The sequence below is a fragment of the Gossypium hirsutum genome, chromosome D12 (genome assembly GCF_007990345.1).
Source record: "Gossypium hirsutum isolate 1008001.06 chromosome D12, Gossypium_hirsutum_v2.1, whole genome shotgun sequence".
Taxonomy (NCBI): Eukaryota; Viridiplantae; Streptophyta; class Magnoliopsida; order Malvales; family Malvaceae; genus Gossypium; species Gossypium hirsutum.
Genome location: NC_053448.1, coordinates 7,625,180 through 7,635,696, shown reverse-complemented (window position 1 = coordinate 7,635,696; position 10,517 = coordinate 7,625,180). Strand labels below are relative to the sequence as shown.

The following is a 10,517-nucleotide window of genomic DNA, read 5'->3' as shown; positions in this document are numbered from 1 at the left end:
CAGCTTTAGGCCGAAATTAGCCTCGTCAAAACCCGTGAGTTACGAACCCGAGCCATTTAACTCCTAAAATTCCAGTACTTATTGCTTCTCCGGATTAAGAGTATGATTTTGTCAGCTCATAAAGTTAGATCAACACTAAGTCAAAAAAGACGTCGTTTGATTTGGTGTGATTAGACGTACAATTGGAATTCCGAAAAGAACATTTCTAATCGGTTTTCTGTGAACACATTGGCGTGCCAAGTGGAGGCTGCTCTTTGGTTCTGTCAAGGGAAGTAGTAACCGGATTTAAATGTCCCACGCGGTTGAGGGCATTGGTTCGAGCTAGGCTCTTCTAGAACGCAAAGCTGCCGGAGTTCTAAATCACGAACGTTTCGTGGTTGTTCGATCGATAAGAGTTAGTTATTGGACGTTCCATAACTAATTTACACAAGGAAGAGTTGGTGTCCGAGGCGTCCTTGGTAGCTATAACTAGCTTATTGGAAAAGAAGAGTTCATCCAATTTCGAGGATCGGTTCAAAGACGAGGAAAATTCGTGTCTAAAGCTGAGCTCATTCTAATTAATTTCTCTTAATATTTATTTCACGATTTTTATTATTCTGTTTTTCAACCTTTACTTTTGACGGTATTTTTCTGTTAATTTCAGGTTTTCAAATTTTTATCCCCCCGAACTCTTGGGCATGACAACTGCCCCGACATAAATCTGGTCAAACGAGTGACAATTTACAGTAAACCAGTCTCTGAGGGATCGACCCTACTCCCTATACTGCATAATTTGCAAATTAAGGCGTAGGTTTATATTGGTGGATTCGACTCCCATTAGTTTTAGCACCGTTGCCGGGGACTGGAAACACTTACAAATTGTTTAAATTATCTTCATGACCAGATCTTCATCCGTAGATCTCGAATACGACCCAGAGATCAAAAAATCAGCACGAGCACGACGTAAAGAGACGAAAGTTCTTAAGCGTGTAGCAGCAATTGAACGTGGAAAACAAGTCGAAGTGGTTGATCCTGAGACCGAACCACCTCCTGCAACAAAATAAGTAGAAGAAAACCTCGGTGAACCAGAAAGGATGGCAAACCGAACCATTCGTCAACTAGCGGCTGCTCCCAAAGAACAAACACCGTTATGCATCAACTATCCAGCCGGAGAAACTCCATTCGAGTTGAAGTCAGGCCTGATCCATCTTTTGCCCACTTTTCGAGGCTTGAAGAATGAGAATCCACATACCCACTTGAGAGAATTCCACATGGTCTGTTCAAGCATGAAACCACAGGGAGTAACCGAAGATGAAATTAAACTTCGGGCCTTTTATTTTTCTTTAGTTGATACAGCAAAGAATGGTTATTTTACTTACCTCCAGGTTCTATTACAACGTGGGGTGACTTATCTCGTGTTTTTCTTGACAGGTTTTTCCCAACATCGCGAGCAGCTGAACTTAGGAGAGACATAGTGGGAATTCGACAAATGGAGAGCGAATCGCTCTACGACTATTGGGAGCGATACAAAAAACTGTGTGTAAGTTGTCCTCAACACAGTTTGACCGAACAATCATTTCTTCAATATTTTTATGAGGGTTTGCTCCCTATGGAAATGAAAATGATTGACGCAGCTAGTGGAGGGGCGCTTGTCAATATGACTCCTCAAAGGGCAAGAGAATTGATATCCACCATGGTGGCAAATTCTCAACAGTATCGGCCAAATTCAGAACCCACAAGACGGGTTAATGGGGTAAACGTTTCATCCTTAGAAGATAAATTGGATAAGCTCACTAATGTTGTTCAATCTATGCTTACAGAAAAGAAGAATCGTACCCAACTGTGTGGAATTTGTACTACATCTGAACATCCGACGGATTTGTGCCCAATCCTTAACGAAAATTCAACGGCACATTTCGACGCTGTCGGAGGTTTTCCGGGACCTCCACAAAGATGCTATGATCCTTTCTCAAACATTTACAATCCCGGGTGGAAGGATCATCCCAACTTGAATTACGGAGCTAACCCCCGATATAATCTGTCATACCAACCGAGACCTTTGCAACCACCGCAACTGCCACCCAAGCCGAGCACATCTCTAGAAGCTATTGTGGAAAGACTTGCCGTCGATGTTGCGAAGTACCAACAGAGGACGGACGCATCAATTCAGGAGTTAACTAATCAAGTTAGTAAACTCTCGATGGCGGTTAATCGTTTGGAATCTCAAGGCAAATTACCTTCCCAGACAGAGCCGAATCCTCGGCAGAATGCAAGTGCAATAACTCTTCGTAGCGGAAAAGTCCTGGAAACAGTTCCAGACAAAAGTCATGGGCAAGACAACGAACGGGAAAAACAGATCTCTGATCCAAAAGCCAGACCGGAGTCAGAAATTCAAAAACCAGTTGTGGTGCCACCTCCTTTTCCAGGGAGACTCGCGAAGGATAAGAAAGAAAAGGAGGAAAAAGAAATCCTCGAAACGTTTAGGAAAGTGGAGGTGAATATCCCTTTGCTCGATGCTATCAAGCAAATCCCTCGTTATGCGAAATTTCTCAAGGAATTGTGCACTAGCAAGAGGAAGTTAATAGGTAACGAAAGAGTAAATGTAGGAGAAAATGTCTCCGCGGTACTACAAAAGAAAGTTTTGCCTAAATACAAGGACCAATGTATGTTTGCTATTTCCTGTGAGATAGGTAATGTAGGTATTAATAAAGCCATGTGCGATTTAGGGGCTTCCATTAATGTTATGCCTTATCCTATATATAAGTTGATTAACGCGGGTCCTCTGAAAAAGACAGGAGTGATAATCCAGTTGGCGGACAAGTCAGTCATCTATCCCGAAGGGTTGCTTAAAGACGTCCTTGTTAAAATTAACGAATTAGTTTTCCCTGCAGATTTCTACATTATTAATATGGAGGACGATAACTCAACTAATTCGTCTGACATTTTTCTTGGGAGACCATTCCTTAGTACCGCAAGCGCAAAAATTGATGTTCAGAGTGGAACATTGACAATGGAGTTTGATGGTGAAATCGTGAAATTCAATGTCTACGAAACCATGAGTCATCCTAACTCATTGTCAGATATTTCCAGTATCGATAGTATAGATTGTTTAACTCAAAATTATTCTGAATATCATGACTTTGACGAGTTGGAAACTGTCCTTTACAGAAGCATTGACATAGATGTATTGAGTAGTCTCGAGGAGTTAGCAGTTATAGAAGATCCGTTGCGAGAAATTGTCAAACACTTGGAGACGCAACCATCATTGACGAGTCGAGGTAACCATCTTGAACTATTACCTTTCCAAGATAAAATGTTGCCTTCGATTTTGCAGCCACCAACCTTGGAGCTCAAAGCGTTACCAGACCACCTCAAGTATGTCTTTTTGGGAGAGAAAGACACCTTACCTGTAATAGTGTCAAACAAACTAACCAAAGACGAGGAGGAAAGTCTAGTTCGAGTTCTGAAGGAATATAAGGAAGCTATTGGTTGGACAATAGCCGACATAAAAGGGCTAAGTCCATCCACCTGTATGTACAGAATTTCCATCGAAGATAACACGAAACCAAAGAGAGATGCTCAGAGACGCCTTAATCCACCCATGACGGAGGTAGTAAAGAAGGAGATCCAGAAAATGTTGGATGCTGGAATGATATACCCGATCTCTGACAGTGATTGGGTTAGCCTAGTTCATGTCGTGCCCAAGAAAACTGGCGTGACAGTGGTGCAAAATTCATCAGGAGAGCTAGTTCCTACCCGAGTCCAGAATGGATGGAAGGTTTGCATCGATTACAGGAAGTTGAACGCAGCTACCCGAAAAGACCATTTTCCACTTCCCTTCATCGATCAAATGCTCGAGCGATTAGCTGGTAAGACTCATTATTGTTGTCTCGATGGATATTCAGGATTTTTCCAAATTCCGGTGGCACCTGAGGATCAAGACAAAACAACTTTCACGTGTCCATTTGGAACGTTTACGTATAGACGAATGCCGTTTGGACTCTGTAATGCTCCGGCCACCTTCCAAAGATGCATGGTAAGCATATTCTCTGATTACGTCGAGAAAATCATTGAAGTCTTCATGGATGACTTCACGGTGTACGGTAACTCTTTTAATGAATGTCTCGATAATCTTGCTAAGATATTACAAAGATGCCTAGAATTTAATCTTGTTTTAAACTATGAAAAATGCCACTTCATGGTTGACAAAGGATTGATTTTAGGTCATATAGTTTCCTCGGAAGGTATTGAGGTCGATAAAGCAAAAACGGATATTATTAACTCATTACCTTATCCCACATCTGTGAGGGAAATTCGTTTGTTTCTTGGACATGCAGGATTTTACAGACGATTCATAAAAGACTTCTCGAAGATCGTGCAATCGCTTTGCAGTCTGTTACAAAAGGATAAAGAATTTAAATTTGACCAGACTTGTAAAGATGCATTTGATGTACTTAAGCAGAAATTGGTCTCTGCCCCCATAGTACAACCACCGAATTGGAACTTCCCGTTTGAAATCATGTGTGATGCAAGTGATCGAAGTGTGGGAGCCATTCTTGGCCAAAGAATAGAGAAAGAGCCTCATGTTATCTATTACGCTTCGAAAACCTTGGATGCTGCCCAAAGCAATTACACAACCACCGAGAAAGAATTATTAGCTGTTGTGTTTGCTTTAGATAAATTTAGATCTTACCTGTTGGGAACTAAAGTAATTATCTTTTCTGATCATGCAGCTTTAAAGTATTTAATAGGGAAGAAGGAGGCAAAACCTCGACTGATCAGGTGGATTCTACTTCTACAAGAATTTGATTTTGAAATCTGGGATAAGAAGGGATGCGAAAACTTAGTAGCTGACCATCTGAGTCGATTACCGATTCCAACAGATGACACACCATTGAAAGACAACTTCCCAGATGAAAACTTGTTTTCAGCAAATGCGGTTCATCCTTGGTACGCAGACATAGTAAACTATCTCGTCACAGGTACTATACTTTCAGAATTACCTAGGTCCAGGAAAGATAAGATTAAAAAGGATGCTCGATATTACATTTGGGACGATCCTTACTTATGGAAGCATTGCTCCGATCAGGTAATCCGACGGTGTGTAACAGAAACAGAGGTACAGTCTATCTTAACTTTTTGTCACTTTTATGCATGTGGAGGACACTTTGGACCTAAACGCACCGCACATAAAATTCTCGAGTGTGGACTATTTTGGCCAAGTATATTTCGTGACGCCTTCTTATTTTGTAAAACCTGTGAAAATTTCCAAAAAGTCGGTAATCTTAGCCGTCGAAATGAGATGCCCCTTACTCCCATCCATATTTGTGAAATTTTCGATGTGTGGGCATCTATTTTATGGGTCCTTTTATTTCTTCTTTTGGAAATTTTATATACTCTTAGCTGTTGATTACGTTTCTAAGTGGATAGAAGCAAAGGCTACTCGTAATGATAATGCTAAAAGTGTGGTTGACTTTCTTAAAAGTTCTATCTTTTCCAGGTATGGCACCCCACGAGCATTAATCAGTGATAGAGGAACTCATTTTTGCAATAAGCTCGTAAGTGCACTTATGGAGAAGTACGGAGTGACTCAACGAATTTCTACCGCTTACCATCCACAGACAAACGGACAGGCTGAAGTGTCGAATCGAGAAATCAAGTCCATCTTGGAGAAGACTGTTAAACCAAACAGAAAGGATTGGAGCTTGAGATTGAATGACGCACTTTGGGCTTATAAGACAGCTTACAAGGGACCAATAGGCATGTCACCTTATCGACTTGTTTTTGGTAAACCGTGCCATCTCCAGGTCGAATTAGAGCATAAAGCATTTTGGGCAGTTAAGCAGTGTAATATGGAGATGGAGACCGCAGGAAGAGCTCGAAAGTTGGACATTCAGGAACTCGAGGAAATTAGAAATGATGCATATGAAAATGCTCGAGTTTATAAAGAAAAGACGAAGGCATTCCACGATAAGATGATCACTAGGAAGCAGCTTTCAATAGGACAAAAAGTTCTCCTATACGACTCCACCTTAAAAATTTTCGCTGGTAAGCTTCGATCCAAATGGATAGGTCCATTTACTACCACTAATCTATTCTCAAATGGTGCAGTGGAAATTCAAAGCGAAGAAACCCGGAAATGTTTTAAGGTGAATGGACAACGATTGAAACCCTTCTACGAGAATTTTCAAATACACACAGTTGAGGAGATTGTTCTCGAAGAGCCCAAAACTTGAATAACACAGGTCGTCGAGCTAAACGACGTTAAACAAAGCGCTATTGGGAGGCAACCCAAATTTTCTTTCCTTAATGCAAATAAAATTTTTGGTAAAATGGAAAATGAAAATGCATGTCGAGGATTAGTTCTGTCTAAGGAAAGACTTGGTACTTAAGTATGTCCATTGTGACTCACCTCTCTTTCCTGTGAACTTACTTGGAGCATTTATCACGACTATTTTACCAAATATCGAAATTTTAGTTTTTAATTTATTTCTTGAGTTTATAGCTTAGCTAATAAATTTGAAAAAAAAAACATTTTAATTTTCCTATTATTATTATTATTATTTATTTTTACTATTTTATTTTTGCAGGAAAACATTCCAAGACAAAATTAAATTCCACATGTCAACCCACAAAATTCTTTTTTCAGTTAAGGCCCACTCTACCTACGAGACCGCCCTCCACGACGTTGAAATACATGGGGAGTTTATTTTTCTCTCTTTCTCCTACTTATCTTTACTTTTATTTTTTAAATTACATTGGGACAATGTAAAATAAGTAAGGGGGAGGGAAACATAAATTGGTTCTAATTTGCTTATCTGTCGTCGCTATTTTTGCATGTTTTTAGTAAAAGGTAAATTTTTCTTTTAATTGGGATGGTTCACTTATGGTTTGACCTATTTAGCTATTTAATTCTTTACACATGAAACTTTTCAATAACCTAGACTTAGTGGGTAAGAAAATTTGGAAATTATGAGTTTGCTTGATTGCCTACCTTTTATCACATGTTATATCTGTCAAAAAAAAAAGAAAAGAAAATGAAGAAAATAATAATACTACTTTGATACAAATGTTAAGAGTGAACAATTGGGGTTGTGCATCGGGTTGAGTAACCGAAATGTGGTGCTTGGGTTGTCATCACATCTCGCGTCAAAAGGTTCGTGTGGCTGTCCAATTTATTTGCACTCACTCCGCTGACAAGTTATTATGAGTAGGGCGAAATAACCCGCTTAGAGACGTCCGAATTGAGTAACCGGAACATGGTGCTTGGGTTGTCATCATGTCTCGCGTCAAAAAGTTCGATAATGTCCTAAGTACAAAAATAAATAAAATAATAAAATGAAAGGTAAGTCTATCAAGCTCCCATAAAATATATTTACTTACTTCTTAGGCTAGGTTATTTGAGTTGTTAATGTGTTAGGATTGAATTGTTGAATTGTGAAAACCATGAGTGCCAAGTCCTATTTTGGAGAAAATTTTCCTTTTGCAGATACATACAAAATGCTCGAGGACTAGCATAAGCTAAGTAGGGGGGATTTGATTAAATGCTAAAATTACATATTTTATGTAATTAATTTGGTATATTTATGAGAATGCACCACTAATTTTGCCATATTTATTGAATTTTGTGCAGGAATGTAATTTGGGGACTAAATAGAAGAAAAAGGGAACAATTGGGCCAAATTAAAGAAAGAAGCAAGAAGGAGGGCCAAAGTAGAATTTTTCCTATTTTTAATTAGCTGAAAATTTTGTTGATTTAGTGAGGGAGATTATTTTGGGATATTTTTGGTCATGGAATATTTTTTTCCTTAATTTCCTATGACTAGTAGGTTCCTAATTTAGTAAATCCTCTAGTATAAATAGTGCTTGTATTGTTCATCATTTCATCAATCAATCAAAAAATATTTTAGCTTTTATCTTTCAATTCTCTCCTTTCTCACGTAGCCTTTGTTATTTCTTAGCTTGTTTTCCTTCAATTTTCATTAGTTCCAGTAGCCTACCATCCATTTCACCTTTATTTTCAACTTTTCACAAATTTATTTATTGTCTTTATTTCTTTAACTTTTAATTCCTAAAAACTTCCAGCTTTTACTACTTTCCATTTACAACACCTTTTTCAAATTCCCTTTTTCAACCACCCCCACACTTAATCACATCACCCATCTTTTCACCTTTTCTACCTTATTTAATTTATCAAATATCAACATGTCCCAAACCTTAGCCAACTAAACCCATTTTCAGCTTTAGGCCGAAATTAGCCTCGTTAAAACCCGTGAGTTACGAACCCGAGCCATTTAACTCCTAAAATTCCAGTACTTATTGCTTCTCCGGATTAAGAGTATGATTTTTTCAGCTCATAAAGTCAGATCAACACTAAGTCAAAAAAGACGTCGTTTGATTTGTTGTGATTAGACGTACAGTTGGAATTCCGAAAAGAACGTTTCTAATCGGTTTTCTGTGAACACATTGGCGTGCCAAGTGGAGGCTACTCTTTGGTTCTGTCAAGGGAAGTAGTAACCGGATTTAAATGTCCCACGCGGTTGAGGGCATTGGTTCGAGCTAGGCTCTTTTAGAACGCAAAGCTGCCGGAGTTCTAAATCACGAACGTTTCGTGGTTGTTCGATCGGTAAGAGTTAGTTATTGGACGTTCCATAACTAATTTACACAAGGAAGAGTTGGTGTCCGAGGCGTCCTTGGTAGCTATAACTAGCTTATTGGAAAAGAAGAGTTCATCCAATTTCGAGGATCGGTTCAAAGAGGAGGAAAATTCGTGTCTAAAGCTGAGCTCATTCTAATTAATTTCTCTTAATATTTATTTCACGATTTTTATTATTCTGTTTTTCAACCTTTACTTTTGATGTTATTTTCTGTTAATTTCAGGTTTTCAAATTTTTATCCCCCCGAACGTCTTGGGCACGACAACTGCCCCGACATAAATCTGGTCAAACGAGTGACAATTTACAGTAAACCAGTCTCTGAGGGATCGACCCTACTCCCTATACTGCATAATTTGCAAATTAAGGTGTAGGTTTATATTGGTGGATTCGACTCCCATCATTATTAATGATAGTTTGACTGATTATTTGTTATATTATATTAGTTATAAATTGACTTGAACATATAAATATATCGACGTTTTGTATAATTGATGGATTAATAATCCCTTTTGAACCTTAAGAATTCTTAGGATGCGAATGGCACATCATTAGGGATTTCATATTTTAGATGTTGGTCTTGAATGTCTTACTCATGTCTAAGGTCTTGCATTTATTTTGAATTCTCCACAGCTCGTGTGAGCAGTATTGTGTAGCTAACATTTCGACCCACAACTCATGTGAGGAGGCCCATTCCACAGCTCGTGTGAGCACTATTGAAAAGAAAAGATTACGATTATATGGAAAGGCACACTATGTGTGAGCATTTCCAGGTATCCAATGAAATTCTAGATGGTTCAACTGGTAAGTAAAGGTAATTGGCAAGGCATGTGTTCAAATGGATAATAGCTCATAAACTTATGAAAGGTAAAATTGGATGAATACAAATGAATTGAAGGGAACTAAATGATTATGTGATGACTGTTATGTTCATGAAGATTCATTTGTGAAATGGCTTAATTTCTATATGCATTATACATGAGCCTACTAATTTGTGAGTTTGGTGATGCTTATAGGATTTTATTAAGCTTATGAGTATAGTAAAGATGTAATGCACATTTTATAAATTAAACTTAAGAATGGTAAGTTATGTTTGAGTTTATACGAGCTTACTAAGCACTAGTTTCTTATGTAGTTACTTTCCTTTGTTTTATAGATTATCAGAAGCTCAATCGATTAGAAGCTTGTGGAGATCTATCACACTATCTAGCAATCACTTCGGTAGTTTTTCGGTTATTTTGGCCAATGTTATAAATGGCAGGTATAGGACCTTTTTATAATGAATGTCTTTGGGTATGTTAATGAACATTTTGGTATGAGTATGTCTTTTATGTATTCACTTTGTTTGTGTGGACTTATAATGTTTTAGCAAAGTTTATGCCATTGAGTTAAGTTTTAGGGTTTTTTGTAATATATGGTGTGGTTGGTTGTTTATGTATTAAAGTCATATGATTATGGTCATTTTAGTAGGTTTTAATGAAAGGTGAATGGTTTGACAATTGAAGTTATTAGGTACCTTATTTGACTATGTTTTTTGTGTTTGAGATGTGGCATTATAGCCTTGTTTTTATTGAAGTTGTTTATGTACAAATGTGGTACTTTTGAATGGCATCTTGGTTAGTTGAAATAGGTTGATTGAATTGGTATGTTTAGGTGTATTTGAAAGGTGTTTTGGTCTTTTGAATGTATGCATAAATGGAGTGGATGATTGGGTAAATTTTGGTCTTAAAATGGCTTGTTTAGTGTCAAATTATGGAGCACACAGCCTGGGACACGGACTGTCACACAATCGTGTGACACACATGGCCTAGCTACACGGCCGTGTGTCACTTATTATTTCAAGTGAGTAAGTTACACGGTAGCATACGGCCTATGACACGACTG

At 38.2% G+C, this 10,517-nt stretch overlaps 1 protein-coding gene across 1 annotated transcript; it reads left to right on the top strand.

The window, feature by feature from the left end:
• The first annotated feature begins 1,594 nt into the window (after positions 1 to 1,594).
• On the top strand, positions 1,595 to 6,215 carry LOC121224512 (uncharacterized). Its single transcript, XM_041107950.1, has 2 exons — positions 1,595 to 5,098; positions 5,601 to 6,215. The coding sequence occupies exons 1-2, from the start codon at positions 1,595 to 1,597 to the stop codon at positions 6,213 to 6,215; spliced, it is 4,119 nt and encodes a 1,372-aa protein (XP_040963884.1).
• Positions 6,216 to 10,517: the final 4,302 nt, after the last annotated feature.

Excerpts from the sequence above, each read along its gene's own strand:
- LOC121224512 (XM_041107950.1), top strand. The coding sequence starts at position 1,595 with ATGAAAATGATTGACGCAGCTAGTGGAGGGGCGCTTGTCAATATGACT. Across the intron at positions 5,099-5,600 it reads GGTGTGTAACAGAAACAGAG|ACAAACGGACAGGCTGAAGT; the intron begins GTACAGTCTATC and ends TACCATCCACAG.